Source organism: Trachypithecus francoisi, unplaced genomic scaffold, assembly GCF_009764315.1.
Source record: "Trachypithecus francoisi isolate TF-2019V2 unplaced genomic scaffold, Tfra_2.0 Lachesis_group3, whole genome shotgun sequence".
NCBI classification, from domain to species: domain Eukaryota; kingdom Metazoa; phylum Chordata; class Mammalia; order Primates; family Cercopithecidae; genus Trachypithecus; species Trachypithecus francoisi.
The window spans coordinates 89,629,055-89,646,393 of NW_022681468.1; the positions used below are offsets into that span (position 1 = coordinate 89,629,055).

Below are 17,339 nucleotides of genomic sequence, written 5' to 3' on the forward strand. Positions count from 1 at the left end.
ACATGCATGTAAACACGTAGACTGTTTATTTAGAGTTTAAAGGAAAAATCAAAATCTAATGAAAATATTCATTCTCTTTTTTCCTCAGATTTTTATTTTTGCACATTCTTGTGACACTGTACGGAACAGGAGTTTAGCAAAATCAGCTTCTTAGATGATGCCATTCTAAATATACATCTTAAACAAACAATATCAAAACAACCAGTGGGAAACTGAAAAACACTCAGTGAGTACTGTTTTGTCTAAATAACAATAAATACAAAAAGACTGGTTGTGTTCCGGCCCCATCCAACCACGAAGTTGATTTCTCTTGTGTCCAGAGTGACTGGTTTTAAAGGACATGGAGCTTTGGGGTGACCTGTCACAATGTCAAGGGCACACTCCTGGGTGATTCACAGATTTAGCAACCAACAATAGCTCATGATTCCATACTTATAAATACTTCTGGCAGAATACTTCTTGAAGCTATGTGTTCCAAACTTGCAGATGACAATTAAGATTCAAGATATTTCGCAAAGTAAATAGAAGTGGGTCATAACATTAATTACCTGTTCACATCAGCTTCCATTTACAAGTCATGAGCCCAGACACTGACATCAAACTGAGCCCACTTAGACTCCTCACCACCAGTCTGTCTTGTCATCAGACAGGAGGCTGTCACCTTGACCAAATTCTCACCAATCAATTATCTATCCAAAAACCATTACCTGTTACAGTTAAAACAAAATCAGCACATCTTTGACTGTATTAGAAACGACAAAACCTTACAAAGCAGTCACCGCCATACCAGTCTGACAATCACTAGTTCATTTGGCAGATGGACAACAAAGGTTTAAACTTGCAATTCAAATCAACCTTCTTTCCATACTCTGATTCATGGTGTTTTTAAAAAATCATCTTGAAAGCTGTGCTGCATTTCTCCTCCACTTATCAATGAAGAAAATGCACTCTCCAGAAACTACCTGGGGTAGCCACTACGAGGACCTGGGGTGACGTGCACCCTGGGGGTCTGAGGGCCTCCAGGTGAATCTGAGAGGGAAGACCCTCCAGTGCCTTCACTGTAGCCTGCCTGAGGGTGGTGCTACCTCAGACTGTTATTCCTCAGTGCACTATAGTCAGTGCTATGATACTGTGTTACAGGAAGTACAGTTGAGACAGCATTATGTGAAAGAAGCTAGCCTGGACTAAAAAAATGCTGTGCTGCTAGCAAAACTCTTTTTATATGATGCCACACTTTACAGATGGAAATTTTAAAACAATACACAAGTGTAAAATAAAACGAATCCAATGAAGCATGCTCATCCCAGTATCTTAAACTTGGTGGTGCCTATCTACAGGTCCACACTCTGCGGCCCATGAGCATGGGGGCCTTTCTCATCCTCCAGGCCCGTCCTGGGTATCTCAGTGCTGGGCTGCAGGAGAGATATCCAGTTCCTTCCCCCAAAACATCCTTCTATTTAATATATTGTTGCCCTGGACCAAACACCCTAACTGCAATGACTTCTGTTGAAAGTGCAAAAAAGGCTTCCATGAGGTGGGTTCATGGTTGTTACTGTATTCATCTTTCACCCTTGAGCTCAGAAAGACCTGCATCCCATGAATGAAGGGCTGGGAAAGGCATCTTTAGGAGGCATGGTCTACTGTGTGTTTCCAATTTTCCTGTACACAGCCAGCTTGCCAGTCCAGCTGTAGTCTGAGCATCGGCATTCTCTTCATTGTCTTCAAGGTCTACCTCCCACCAGTGAAATTAAATGTTTGAGTGCTAAGGGCTAAGGTACAGAGAAGCTCAAGTCTGCACAGTCTGATAGGAACTGGCCACTCCAGAACTTAGGCTATAACAAAAAAAGGTATTCACACTGTATGCTACTTAATGACCTAGTGCCAAAAAAATTGAAATGGTACTGTAAGTGATTCCCAGTAATCATCTACCCTACCAGTGCCGGGGAACCTGTGCAAATAGAATGGGAAATATCACAACAGACTACAGCTGTCCTCTCCATAAATACTATATTTTTTTAAAGTTCTGTACATAGAAAGCAATTCATTCAAGTCTTAAGATGAATTTAAATATATATGGCCAGTAAATTTTTCCTAAAGATGAAATCATTTAGCAAGAAATTTTTTTTAACATAAACAGTCTGCCTATTTCCTATTTCTTTTTGAAAAGACTTTTTAGAAAGAGTCTAAATTGTATTTATTTTTCCCCTAAAATGTTAGTTTGTTATTTCATATTAGCACATGCAAGCAAAATTTACTCTTAAATATATTACTTTAATCTGGTTAATGTTTTGACATCTATAATGAATTGTAGTTTCAAACAGATGCAAGCCATGTCTGTGACCAGGTGCAAAATACAGAAATCATCTCCAGAAGTGGAGAGAAGACTCCAGGAAAAAAAGTGTTTTGTAAAAGTCCCAACTCAAAATAAGATTGCAGTGCCTTTTAAGGCACGAATTAACTGGAAACCTTTAAGGATTAACTATAAAGTAAATTGACACTGCCTGGAGTACTCTTTAAGAAAGTAAAAAGGGGAGATTTTCATAGACTCCCTCCACCTCTTAAAATAAAGTTAAGGCCTTTGGATGCTGGCATGTCGCCAACAGGATGCCATTAAAACAAAATGTTTCTGCTTATTAAAACCAATGCCCATCATTCTCCTCCTCCTCATTGTCTAGATAGAGGAGGGCAACTTTCTTTTCATCTGAAATCACTGACCTTTGGTCTACCATTCTCTGGAGCTGCACCTTCTTATCAAACATGGCCTGCTCCTTTCCCTGTTCTCCATGGGCCTGGTCTCCTTCCCCAGCAGAGGCCTTAAAGCTCACGCCAACTGCCTGGTCATTCCTACTGTCCGCGTCTGTCCAGGCACCACGGTCAGACACACCGCGATCTCCCGCTTCCTGTGTCCGGCTGCGGATCGCCTCTACGTTACTCACATCCATCTGAAAGGTAAACGAAGTTTCTTTGGGCCCTGGTGTAATGTGTCTTAGCGTTCTGCTGCTGTCTGCTAACCTGCCTAGCTCAGGGGAGTCCGCTGAACCAGCAAGCACAAATGTTCTGGACACGGGTCCACGGACAACAGCGTGTTCAGAGGTTTCCATTTCTGTAGGACCTAGTCGAATGTGCCTGAAGGATCTGCTAACGCCCGATGTCATTTCTGGCCCTGACGTGTCCCCTGCACTGTCCTCCTGAGGAGATTCAGAAACGACACTTTGGAAGGTGCTCTTTTCAGTCATAATGGTTTGTCTACCTAAGGTGTGACTATGAGTGGCCTGGTGCACATCTGCTGAGCCTTCTCCGTGCACAATGCTCTCTGAGTCACCAGATCCCCCCGATTGGGGAACCAGCCCATGGTAAACGATCTGCTGGGTGGTCTGATGCCTCTGAGGCCCGATGCTGATGTGCCTGATGGATGTGCTGCTCCCTGGCAACCCTTCCATGTGTACAGAATCTCCTCTGACACCCAACTCCACCTTGTCTGAAAGTGGAGCAGTGAACTGTATTTGCCCACTGAACCCTTCTTTAGGGCCTAACTGGAGTTGCCTGACAGAAGTCTGGGTACCCACTGACTCTTCTTTTGCAAAATAATCACCAACCTTCCCTGCAGCAGAAATGGGGCCCTGAAAAATAATCTCCTTTTCAGCATGAAATTGTCTGGAGCCAAATGTGCTGTGCCTCCCCGATCCGTCCATATCTGCAGAAGACTCTGCTGGGCCAGGTTCTGGTGAGCCCCCCGCCTCCGGACAGGCAGGGGCAGGGCCTGGGAAGATGACTTCTCTGGATGGTGGACTTGGACCAGGACCCAGCGTGACATGCCTCACAGACCGGCTGGCTCCGGTAGGGCTCGCTGCCTGACTTAGGTCACCTCCCCCACTTACCTCCACCACTTCTGCAGTGGGTCCTTCATAGGACATTCGCTCAGTCCTCCAGACTTCAGAGGGGCCGAGTTTTACGTGCCTTGCAGCCTGGCTCACGTCCTCCAGCACCTGTGACTGGGCAAAGCCTGTGGGGCTGCTGACCTCCACAGTGGCGGACACTGGGCCCTGGCGAGTGTGCTGCCCCGAGCTGTGAGAGGCCCCACCAGCATCCTCACTCTCGCCTGCAGGGATGTACAGCTCCCGGGTGGCCCAACGCCTGAAGCGAACGCCAGCAGCCGGGGCCTCCGCTCCATCTTCCTCATCTGGGCTGCCAGGCGCTGGGCTGCGTTGCTTGCTCAGGCTCTCCCGAACCACCGATTCCACAGCTTTCTCCATTTCACTGGCCTCGTCTCTGCTAAGCTCCTCCAGGTCTAACCGATCAGCATCCACAGTTTGTGAGACGTTGACTTCAGCAACCAGGGTCACGGAACTGCCACCAGCACCCTGGACCTTCTTGACGTCCACGGAAATGCTCCCTGGCCCGCCCTGCCCCTCTCTGGTGAGGGCAGACAGCTCTTCCCTCATGCGCTCGGGAAGGGTTTCCTCCAGCTGCCCGATCACCTCCACCAGCTGCTGCCGGGGCTCCTTGGAGGAGATGCCCTTCATGGAGGTATGGAATTCATGGGGTATTTTAATTTCTTTTTCAATGACTGTGGGTTCGGCATGAAATTCACCACTTCTAGCTTGTTCTTTCCAGTGAGTGGAACCCAGGTCCCCCTCCAGAGAGGACGCTGGGATCTCTGAAGGCTTCACAACCTTCTCGCCCACTGCACCATCCTTCTGTGTCCTCCTTCCAGTCCCCTGCACAATTTCATCCTGCCAAGAGTACCTGATGGTGGATTCCTCCTCGATGTGGATCTGCCCATACACCGAGCCATCATCTCTGTCGTGCCCCCCAGGGTATTCATCTGGAGTTGACACAAAATAACTCTGCTCGCTCTCTGAATCACCTGCCTCTGTCACTTCTTCAACGTAAGTCGTGTTCTCCTGGGGCTGCTTGGTCCTTTGATGCTGATTAACTGAGAATGTGACATCACTTTCTCCATAACCTTCCTCTTCCTTAACCAACCCCCAGGGGCCTGGGGACACATCTTCGACCTCCTCCACTTTGAATGGGACAGAAAACTCCTCTGGCTTCCCCTCGCTGACATAGCTCACAGGCTCCTCGACAATCTCCACGCTGACGACCTTTGCTCTCCCCTCCCTCCCTTTCAGGCCAAGGTTGATGACATCTCCTATCATCTGCTCGGCTGACCTGCCTTTCAGCCCCACTTCCTTAATATCCTTGCTTAAAAGGTAGTCCAGGCCAGCTTCATCGGAAACATCAACATCCTCAGTCAGTTTCGACTCCACAACTATTTCAGTCTTTGTTTTCCTTTCCCCAGGAAGCTCTTTCCTGTCCACGTAAGTGACTTTTGTGTCTGGAAAAGAATCAGCAGATGCTTCTGTCTCTGGAGACTGAGTGAACTGCTTCAGGATACTGGTAACGATGTTTTCTGCTACGGTTTCTGTCATGGAATCGCCTTGCAGAGAACCAGTGGCATCTCTGGTGCCCAACGTGAACCGCAGCTCTCTTGCTTCTGCCTCTCTACCTGTCCCGCCACCAGCATCCTTCACAGGCATCTGCAAACCTTTCGGCGACACCTCTGCTCTTCTGTCCTGGGATACTTCGAGACTAATCGGTATCTCTCTCTCTCGCACGCTCTTCTCCTTGGGTGAGTCCTTCTCCTTGGCCTTCTCCCTCATCTGCTGGCTTTCCCTCTGTCTCGCTTCCTTATCTAACTTTGTCAGTTCTTCCCATCTTAGGTTTCTCTCCTCGGAAGCCTTCTCTTTAGAATCGAACATTTTCTCTTCTGGCTTTGTTCGGATGGTTTCCGGTCTGTTTCTTTCTTGCTCCCTTGTGGCTTTCACTTCTGTTTTCTTTCCCAGAATGACGGTCCTCTCATTTGACCGTGTGTTTTCCGAAGCACCTGCCGCCACATTGTCTCGGCGGTCCCGGTATGACTCGCGGGCAACTGTGGAATCTTCAGCTCTGTAAACGGGGACCTCCCTTGTATCTCCAGCTTTTGGTCTGTCAGGGAATGTTTTCACTTGAGCCTCAGTATTTCTTAAAAGGCCATAGGTTGGAGAGAAAGTTCTGACATTGGTTGAACTGTTGACGGTTTTTCCATATGAGTTTTCCTGCTGGGTAGTGGCTAAGGAAGAATATCCCGAGCCCAAGAAGCCTCTTCTGGCACCACCTCCAGCAGATGTGCCCGTCTGATATCCACGGTGTGCTGACAGGTTAGAATACAGTGCCGAGCTGTGATTTAAACTCGCCAAAGGTGCTTTCTGCCTTGAAAATAGATTTCTTTCATTTTCCCTCTGTAATAGTGAGTCGGTATAGTGATAGGATTTGTTTCTGAATTCTGTAGAAATTGAACAAACAGTTCATTAAAATGACAGGCATCATTACCCTTTTCCATCTAAAAGTATTGTTGCAAGTCAAATCCCATCCCATCATAATAAATATATACTGTTACCACAGAAAGCTCATTATTAAAATAAGTTATATTCAGTGCCCAAATTATTTTTTGGCAGTTTACAAAATCCTGTTACAATAAAAGGTAGCACTACAAATACTTCAGCCTAACGCATTTCTCCAGTTACTGATATTAAAATACTCACTCATCTTCACATTAATCATAAAGCACAAGGCATATCCCAAGGAGGTCAGAGGTGCAGTTTTTGGGCTGAAATTTCACAATCTTGTATTTTGAAATCATTAATTTCTGCTTTTTGAGGTAAGTTTAATTTACTTACTTTAGCAGAGAAGGCTCTATAATTAAAAGTATATCATTATTAAACACCAAATAGCACTATCTTCCACTATTTAATATACTCTTATTTTTCACTGATTTCCATATAGGGCTAAGTATTAAAGAATGTAACTTTTTTAAACTTTCTGATCTTTTATTTTTACACTTAACAACCTTCTTATCTGATATGGAACCAGTGCAGAAACACCCCAGTCTGTCTTAGTGTCATGATCCTGAACTTGGGAGGTAGTCCTCAGGGCTTCCAGCTTTGCTCCAGGCTGTTTGCTCTCCCTCGGCTCCAAATCACAACTGGGAAAATCTGAGCAAGGCCCTGGCTTACTTAGACTGTTGGTCTTCCTCGGAGCTCCTGGGCCCGTTCCTTCCTTCTCCCCTCTCTTTAGGTTACATGATGGATGTCCAAACTTAGGTATCAACAGGTTAAAAATTTAGGTAAGTAAGTAAATCTTGAAATCTGGGGAGTTAATTCTTGTTTTAGAGATGTCATATGTTAACTGATGCCAGGCAGGCTGACCAATGCCTACCCTTCCATGAACACCTTTGCTTTTTTCAAACTTCCTCTCAGAATTAGAAAGAAAATTTGCTGCATGTTGTCTAAGACCAGATCCCTTCCAGTGATAGATGATTAGAATCCAAATATTATTCTCAACCCAGTGATGTGTGAAATCCATGAGGTGCCTAAAAGAAACAAGGAAGACTAAAACCATGCTGCCTAAGGTGTGAACTCAACATTCTATACGTAATTTAATCGACACTTGCTTAGCCAGAGCTCTTTAAGATTCTATAGGGCTTTAAAAGGTTAAAAAACAAGTTATCCCTCAGTTTCTTAGGATCTTTCTAATGAACATTAATTATCTTAGGTCAGTTCTGCAGCCACAGGAAGGATGGGCCCTGTCCTGAGGCTCTTGGCCTGAATAAGATAGTCTTCAAGGCACCAAGACACATTTTCCTGAGCTGCCCACACCAACCTAGGGTGGTGGAAACAATGTAACCACTCCCATATCTCTTTCCTGTTAGGGTAGCAGGTTCCAGAGTATTGCCTGCCTGCCCTCCAAGGCCATACCTCCCTCTACAGGTGTCACAACCATAACCCTTGGTCTGGAAATGGAAGGAGTGTCTCTTCTAGGGGTGTGAAACACAAGTCCATGTGCATTCCTCCTCGCCCTCACACTGCCCGGTGCCGTCAGCCCTTCCGCTCCTGCATCCTGTCGAGAGAGGACCAAGTTTATCAAGCACCTTCCCAAACATTCTCATTCACATACCTGCAATTATGTCACACTAAACTAAAATCTATTTGGTACTTAAATGAGAGATGAATTCCTGTTATCTAAACACCATATCTAACCCGTTCTTCCAGATGATGGTGCTTTACTATCTAGCCACAGAATAAACAGTTCAGATGCTTAAAGCTAAGTTAAATCATTAGCTTTTATTTACCTGATGGCATGTTTTCAATGTGCTCAGTCCAGATCACTATCTCTGGATTACTTTCTCCTTCCAATAAGGCCCTGTAAAAATAATTGTAAAACATAATTCATTAGGAAATGAAAGAGTAAGAAGTGCCTCTAAGAAAACGTATTATGTGGTATGTGCCAATGACCATAGTGTCACATGTTTTAGGACTTCTACCTGAAGAGGAGGCTTGGGCAGGGCTGCACCACAGGGCTTGCAAGCCCACCCACCAGCCTCAGCAGACCTGGGCCAGGCTGCCTGCTCTGCTCACCGCCACATCCCTGGCGCCCAGCATGACGCTCAACCCCTGCTAGCCCAGTGAACAAAATGACCAGGCTAGGGCTTCAACAGTACTGGCGAGCCAAGCCCTTCCAGAAAGCTTTCTCAGTCCAGGGTGAAGAGGAGCAGGAACATGGGGGCACTGGAGAAATGTGGGCCCCAGGCATGCCCTGTCACCCCAGGCTAGAGGGCCCCAGAGCAGCTATACCCCCCACTGGGGTCTTCCTGGAGTCACAGCTTGGGGGGCAGCTTGCAGAGGGCTGACCAGGAGCACAGCAGGGACTGACACTTGTAAGGCAGCCAAACTGCATCTGCGGTTTCAAACTGCCTTCCAGAGGGTCATCTTGGAGATGACAAAAAGAAGCAGAAGGCAGGCAGATGGAAAAGGTAGTGCTAAAGCGCCCCCTGTCAGTAGCACACCCTCCCAATGCCAGTCCTAAGGGCCTCACTTCATCCAAATTGGTATCCTGTTATCTCCTTTAATAAAATGGTGAGAAGCACCCAAAGAGGTGATTTTTTTTTGACTACGTCTGCTCCAAAGTTCTAAAATTATAGAGGTTTCATTAGGTTGTTCATGTCTACTGCTTCAGATCCCAGAGCTGAGGAGAGAGTGGTCCCAGCAGACCCAGACTGCTGGTGAGGGGCTTAGCACCGGGATGCCTGTCAGCCAGTCACTCACGAAGACCCCCTGGGCTGCTGGCGGCTCTGGGTGCAACAGTTTCTCAGTTGCTAGAGCAACATGTGAAGTCACTAACTCCGGTTCCAAGAAATGCACTGCACACGGCAAAAGGCATCCAGAACCAGAGTCCACTGAGAAATGCCAATCTTACGGCTGAGGGCTGGGCACAAAAACGGAGCAGGGTGCCCACACCCAAGCAGGGACTTGGCAGCTTGGACAAACTGCACCGAGTTGTATATCCATCTAGTTAAACATAGTGAGCCCCATGAACATGAGAACCCTGTGGGCAGCTGGAATAAAGCAAAGAAGGCACGAGGCGCTCTCCCGAAGGTGCACACAGCAGGCCCGCCCCAGAGCGGTGACTGCAGAGCACTTGTGTATGGATGGGGGATGTGCAGGAGCCTGAGTCAAGAGCCCCAACCCTTCGCTCAGGGCAGAAGCCAGGAAACAAGACACCAACCCATTAATCCCACACCCCCATGACCAAGCATTTTAGGTTCCAGGAACGCAAACAGCTTTCACTGCTGAGAAAGTTCTGAGGTCTATATAATCAGAGGAACATTCAGGATAAAGCCAGGCTCCAAGGGTCTGCACCCCAGGATGACAGCAGCAGAAGAGGTGGCGTCCTAGAGCTGAGGAGCTAGAGTAGGGTGTGGGGAGAAAGACTAGGTTCCAGTTTAGATCCTCCCGGCCTGGCTTAGCTGCCAACCTTGGGTACCACGGGGCCTCTCCCTTGAGCTGCCCAAGTTAGAACGAAAGGTATGTTGCTGTCCAGGGAAAAATATGTCTTCCCCACCCCTCCAAGGGGAATGGTTCTGCTCCTCTTCCAGGAGAATTCCAAAGCATCACCAAACCTTCATAGAGTTCAGGACCCTGAGGTACAAGAGATAGGCACCAGCCCTGCGTGGGGCTTCTGGCCTGGTTCAGGAGACAAGATACAGCCCCACGGCCTCCCCTTTCTAGGCCTGTACAATCCCTGGCTGACACTGAGCACCATGCATTGTGGTCACTCTCATGTCTGCATTTAACAGTCGAAGCCACCCCCAACCCAGGGCCTATGGCCGCATCCTCGCTCTATAGGTGAGAAGACCGGGGCGCAGAGATAGCGTCTTGGTCAAGGGCACACAGCTCACCAATAAAGAGAAAAATGCAAACCCAGGCAGCCCGAGCTCTCAGCCCCCTCCCCTGTGACATCGCTAAGCCTCCCAGTGAGGCTAGAGACCATGGTATTGCATACAAATTTCAGAAAGCATAAATCCTGCAGATAGACCCTCCGGGCCATATTAATGAAAGTAAATTCTCTTTGTGATTTCATCCAATATGGCCCTGCAGAGCTCTCCTATGAGAGTAAGAAGTCCTGCTGGAGAAGGAGCTGTCCCTCATCTGTGTCCTCTCAATGGCTAGATCCTAGCAGGCAGGGACACATGTCACCTTTACTATCTGTGAGCACCCGGCTGGGCACTGGCCATTGAGTTCATGCTTAGGGTGGCACACCCAGCCCAATGGCAGCCACCAGCCTTCCACACAGCCCCAGGACTACATGGCGAAGTCACCAACAAGACTCTGAGGAGAAGCCAGAAACTACGATTTCCTCTAAAGCTCTGTGAGGGACATTTTTAAGGAATAGGTTTGTACCACTTTAAGAAATGGGTAGACTGTTCTCTGAGGCTGCAATCAAACCTGGTTATTTTGAGAGCGGCGGAGGAAATCTGCCCCCAAGCCTCAGGGACTGTGAGAAATGCCAATCCCCTGGGTCATGGGCTATTGCGGGCATTTCACATAGCGCCACAGGTTGGTGGCCCCTTAAGCAGGAAAATAAGCCAAAGTGCAAGAAAATCCACGTCCCTGGCCTCGTTAAGGAGCCCAAGACAAATCCACAGCGCAGAAGCCGGCTGTAATGTGGCCTCTGGCCAGGCGCCAGGCCCTAATGGGCCACCCGGTGTCCTGAGCAGGCCCCAAGGCAAGGCTCTCCGTCTGGGATAGATTATCCTAATGGAATTTCTGAACAATCTGCCGTGATTCAGCACTGCGGGCACAAGGCCACCGCTCTGTGCAGCCCCATAAATGAGGCACTGTCAGGATGTTCCCAGAGGCCAGGCCTGTGAGGGAGCCTGCCGGGGCCGGGGCCTGGGCCTGGGCCTGTGGGTGGTTCACATGGTGCTTCCTAGCAAACAGCAGGTGGAGAAGTACATAGAAGAAAGGGAGGCTCCCGAGCTGGAGGAGCCGCAGAACCGCCTCCCTCGGCTCCTCACTGTGCCAAAGGGAGCCAAGCTCCACACAGAGTGGAGGCACCGCCTGGGTCACCCCAGATGCGGGCCCGTGGCTGGTCAGTCACCGGGAAGACCAGGGAACAGAAGGGAGGGGGCAGCGGGGAGTTCCATTCCCATGACCAGCAATGCCACCTGAAAGGGAAAGGTGAGACGACCACCGGCTTCATAGGAAGGATAACAGGAGGTAACGTGACAGTGCTGGGCCATTTCAAGGCATCCCTTCTGGGGTCAGTATTCAATCACATGCCAGAGCCATCTCTAGGTCAATACTAGAGACTGAAAAAAAAAAATCAGATAATCAACAGAGACAAACGTTACTTATTAAACAGAGAGGAAACGCAGGACAAAGCTCTGGAGTCAGGATGTCTGGATTCAAATCTGGGGCCTGCTGCTTCCTAGTTCTGTGACCCTGGCAGGCCGCTCAAACCCACTGTGACTCAGTTTCCCCATTTCTGAAATGGAGAGAACTCACAGGTTTGCAGTAGGAACTAATCAAGCAGCAGAAAGTTCTCAGAACCATGGCTGTCACAGAATAAGAGCTCACTAAACATCAGCGATCACGTCATCACCACTTCCTCTACATCCTCCAAAGAAAACTGATTTCTAGCTAACTAAAATGAGTCCACAAGGGAAAGGATTGTGGATCACCTGTATTTTATGGTTAACTGAATGTTAACTCATTTATTTGGCCAGCAACCAAAGGTACTGGTCGATCGTTTCAACTATATATTCGATTTATTTATTTATTTACAGGATCTTGCTCTGTCACCTAGGCTGGAGTGCAGTGGTGCCATCTCGGCTCACTGCAACCTCTGCCTCCCAGGCTTACGTGATCCTCCCACCTCCGCCTCCCAAGGGGCTGGGACTACAGGCACGTGCCACCACACCCAGCTGGTTGTTTTTGTATTATTTGTAGAGATGGGGTTTCACCATGTTGCCCAGGCTGGTCTCCAACTCCTGGGCTCAAGTGATCCGCCCACCTCAGCCTCCCAAAGTGCTAGGATTACAGGCATGAGCCACCATGCCCAACCCTATTCTTAAAACTACAAGATTTTATTCACTTCAAGTATTTTATCTAGTAATCAGATAAGTTCCCATATTTTTATAAGTCTTCCCAAAAAAGGTGGGATCTAACTTAAAATATATATATATATATATATACTTCTGCAAAACCTTGAGGAAACCCCTAAGAAACGTTTTCCTTTGAAGAGACATGTGAAAAGGTACAGGTGGCCTAAAAATAATGGAGCAATCAGAAATGTCACTAGAATGATGAGATGTAAACATCAGGAGTCCTCTGTGTTGCTACATTAGCAGTCTACATCGAGACCAGAGACCACATCCTATTTTTCTCCATTAAAACATGCTGTGTCTGCCAACTGGGATTAGAAAGAAGAAACAGGAAGCTTCCCATGCCCTTCCTGGCACACACAACATATTTTTTGATGTTTCTAACCTAACCTTTTAAAAGGACTTTTGCCTTAAAGACCCCAGGCAGTAAATACATCTCTGCATTACATTTTCCTATCTGCCGACGGAAGGCTTCCTTTGGGATTTTTCTACTGAAAAATCATTTTGACCCAGCTTTCCATTTTTTCTTTCAGGTGAAATTTAGAACAATTATAATATCTTTCATCTCCCAAAAGATAGAACACAAAGCCTCTTTTTGGATTCGTACAGAGACCGCACTGTCTGTCTTCCAGACCAGAAACCTAGGACTGGCCTCATGTCATGCACACTGTTTCTGCATCCCTCTGTTCCGGGGTTTCTGCACTGTCCACTCCTGGGTATTCTTGCATTTGTTGTTTCAATATTGAGTATCTTTTTTGAAAGATTATGTTTTCTAACAGCTCCTTGCTGATGACTGGGCTCTATGCTGAGTGTGTGTATGGGGAGGCTGTTTCTTTTCTATCTGTGCTTCTGCACGTCGTCAGTCTGTAGAATCTGGACCAGATCTTCACATCGGCAGTGAGAGGGTTTGGGACGCTGCAGGTTCTGGACATTGCTAGGGTTTTCACCATCTTATCATCAATTACCATCCAACTATTCACAAGCACTTGCTTTGCAGACTCTGTGCTAGCCTGCAGAGGGTGACAGCAACACGTCTCTCCTATTTCCTTACCTCTCAGTCCCTCAGGCTCCTGCCTCCTGCCACAGCCACCTCCATCAGGTCTACACACCTGGGCGCTAGCAACTGCAGGCAACTTCAGAAGCCTCCCTGCAGCCACCCAGACACCCCATCCCTCCCAGCACTGCAGGCCTCCTGCACTCTGCCTGCCGCTGCCTCCCCAGCACCGCCTACTCTCGCCACAGTGCTGGCCCTGGGACTGCCCCCGCAGGCCCCAGAAAGCCCCACAGAGGCTTCCCAGCATGCAAGGCCCCTGCACTCTGCCTCATTCCCAGACCTCTCCACACCCCCCTTGCACGTTCCTCTCTCAACTTACTCTCTTATTCAAACTTGCCCACCTGGAGCTCCTTCCTGATTCCTTTCTGCCAGTCCAATTCCCATCTCCCCACTTCCCCACCACCCAGAGGCCCAAACCCCACATCCCTTTGCAAATCTCTTCTCATCACCTCAGTCTGAAGTGCTCCATCCAGCGGTGACCCACGGACAGCTTTCCCTGTTAGGTGGCAGTGAACCATCAACACTACCTCCTAGGAACGTGCGTTCTATTATTGGAACATGCTTGACTTTTTACCTCAACATTGTGTGTCCCTCCTGCCACGCTACCCCCTACTGTCCATCTCCCTCTCTCCTCTATGTCTGCTCAACTGTCCCCTTCTTTCAAGACTTTCATCCATCTCAAATCCCTCTAGAAGCCTCCCTGGATTCTCACAACTCCCTCGCCAGCTCCAGAAGCCTCGTGCTGGAGGGTCTCTGGTGGCCCTTTGGGTTCCCTGCCCTGCAGCAGGCTCCCCAGATCCATGCTGCCTCATCTACAGCCCATGTTCCTTGACATGAAGCCCACACTGGCAGTATCTTTGCAGGCCCCCACCCAGCATCACATCCTGCATACCAAGTGTCTCGGAGCAGGCTGAGGGCAGATGTGGCTCTTACCCAGCCATCACACGCGGCCCTCCATGACAGGCCCCCAAAACCCAGCTGCCCAGAGACTGGCACCATCACAAATACCACACTAGCTCAGTCCTCAGGGCCTCCCCCTGGCCATTCCCTCTGCCTGGAAAACCCTTTCCAAAAAGTCATTTCCAGCTTCTCTTCCTATAAGAATCAAGCATTGCCTCTTCCAGGAAGCCCTCCCTGCCTGCCTTGTCAGCCTCCCCGAAATGCACCCAAAACATCATCATCCTACCACTGAGGACAGGGACTAGGTCTGTACCGTCATCTGCCCAGCATCCCAGTACATCCAGCTCCTTTCTAATTCCACATTCAGCAGGGCAGGGAGGGAACAGCCCTGGTTTAAGGCCTGAAGTTAAAATCTCAGGTTCTCCAATTATGAGTTGTGTAACCTTGTAAGTAACCTCCTTGACCCTGGGTTTCATCACATGGAAAATAAGCTTCTTCGGTGAAGCTATAAAAATTGGAGATACTGTCTATAAAGCACTTAGCACATGGTAGGTACTAAACAGAAGGCAGCTGTCACTCCCTGTTACCCATTCATGGTCAGAGGTAACGGCACCTACTTTGGAATGCATCCAAAAGTAAGATGGATGATGATACGGGTGGACAGTCATGAGATAAAGCAAATGCAGTCAAATGTACATTGGAGAACTCAAATGGAACACTCATTATTCTTTCAACTTTTCTTATCTTTGGAAATTCTCGTAACAAAATGTTGGGGAAACTAGATAAACTATTCGTTTTGACATGATTCTGCAAAACGAGACTTAAAGGAATGAGTTGTGTTGCTCATCTGGGGTGTTCAGAGCTTCAAATTCCGTCCAATCCAAGTCATTACCTTCTCTAAAGTGTGGTCTCTCCAGGTGGCTCCACAGGACTCTGTGACCTCGGACAGACCCCATGCAGCTCTAAGGGGACTGCCACATGCAACTGCAAACAGCCCAGACTGGCGCGTGGATCCTGGTGTAAGCCCCGCCTCCTACTAAGACTGCTTCCCCTCTCCTCCATCAATCCATCCTTCATCTTGTCCTCCAGGCCGCTGTGAGAAGACCTAGCACTTACCTGCCCCTGGGCCACTCTGCCAACAGCAGTGTGTGCACAAATCACCTGGGATTTTGTTACAAGGCCAACTTTGGTCCAGTATGTCTGGGTAGGCCCAAGATTCTGCATTTCCAACAAACTTACAATGCCTCACAATGTGCATGCTGCGGCCCTGTGAGCAGTGAGGCCCTGGACCAGGAATTCTCTATCCTGGTGGTACCTGACAATCATCCGGGGAGGTTTAAAACCACTGTGCTGGTTCCACCTGTCACTAATCTAATCAGAATCTTGAGAGCCTGGAGATTCCCAGGTGCAGTCCCTCCCTGTCTCTGAGCATCTTTCCCTTACCATTCTGCTGCTAGTGCAATAAAACGCACACTCCAGGCAAGACCCTGTGATCATATAGCAAATGGATCAGTACCTCCAGCCCCACACAACTGCAGATACTCTTGACAGGAGACAAGAGCCAGTACAGCCTGGTGCCAGCTTGCAGACAGGGTGTGTCTCCTCTCTTCTCAGTATCCATGGCCCCAAGCCCAGCCCCACAGCTCCCGCTCACTGCCACCTGCAATGCAGGAGGAAAGGGTGGGACGGTGCTGCAGGTCTTAGGATACTCAGAGGTCTCGATCTCATCTTCACCTGTCAGGCAAGGTGCCAGCAGCTTCACTGGCCATGTACTGGCCAAAGGCAAACCTCCAGTCTTAGACTCTCCGAGGTTTGCTTTGTTTTAATTTTATTATCCTATGTTTATTTTATTAAGTTATGTATTTATTTATAAATTGCAAGTCTCTTTGGAAATTAGAAGTATACAATTATATTATTACTTTAATGTTGCCCCTTCCCTGTGACAGTCACCTAGAAGGGCCAAAGATCTGGGTTGGGAGGTGTTCGGTACATTTTGTTTTTGTTTTCGTTTTCTTTGAGATAGAGTCTTGCTCTGTCACCCAGGCTGGAGTGCAGTGGCGCGATCTCAGCTCACTGCAAGCTCCGCCTCCCGGGTTCACGCCATTCTCCTGCCTCAGCCTCCCAAGTAGGTGGGACTACAGTTGTCTGCCACCACACCAGGTTAATTTTTAGTAGAGACGGGGTTTCACCGCGTTAGCCAGGGTGGTCTCGATCTCCTGACCTCATGATCCGACCGCCTCGGCCTCCCAAAGTACGAGGATTACAGGCGTGAGTCACCGTGCCCGGCCAGTGTTCAGTACATTTGAGAGTCCTTGGGACAATGGACAAATCCCAGTAAAATGTGCTTTAAGCATTAAAGAGCCACAGACCCTTCTCTTGCATGTGAATGAGAACCAATAAGCCACAGGATGAAGACAGTCAACTCAGCAATTCTGGGGCAACGGCCACCACAGGCGGGTCAAGATTTACAGAGATCAAATGGGCACTCTAGTTAAAGAATAAGGGTCAGAAGAGCACAAGTCCACTAACACAAACAGGAACTTCACATCTGTCTTCCAAATAGGAGCAGTGCAGACTACTGAAAAAGACTCACATCGAAGATGGCGAGGGTTTGTCTTCCACACATGCACTGGTGATTTTCAAAAATGCTAAGTTTTTGGCTTATACAAAATAATGGGTTCTAGTCAACCATCTGTGTTTTTTTTTTCATCGATGGGCATCTCCGAGACTAAACCAGAGCACAGAGGTGGGAGGCCTGCAGCAATCCCACCCAGCAGGGCTGGGAGTCTGCAGCAGGGCAGGGAGTCTGCAGCAGGGCAGGGAGTCTGCAGCAGGGCTGGGAGTCTGCAGCAGGACTGGGAGTCTGCAGCAGGGCAGGGAGTCTGCAGCAGGGTTGGGAGT

The 17,339-nt window shown here is 48.4% G+C and overlaps 1 protein-coding gene across 2 annotated transcripts in view; it reads right to left on the minus strand.

Annotated features, from left to right (window-relative positions):
• Window positions 1-67: 67 nt before the first annotated feature.
• SYNM (synemin) overlaps window positions 68-17,339 on the minus strand; it is a 30,660-nt gene continuing 13,388 nt past the window's right edge. The window contains exons 3-5 of one of the 2 annotated variants that reach the window (XM_033188873.1): window positions 8,171-8,241; window positions 3,879-6,325; window positions 68-2,942 (exon numbers count right to left, since the gene is read on the minus strand). In XM_033188873.1, coding sequence (XP_033044764.1) covers window positions 2,634-2,942; window positions 3,879-6,325; window positions 8,171-8,241 — 2,827 coding nt within the window. In that variant the 3' untranslated portion in view covers window positions 68-2,633. Of the gene's footprint in view, window positions 6,326-8,170; window positions 8,242-17,339 lie in introns of both variants that reach the window. The other variant, XM_033188872.1, reaches the window with a different exon arrangement.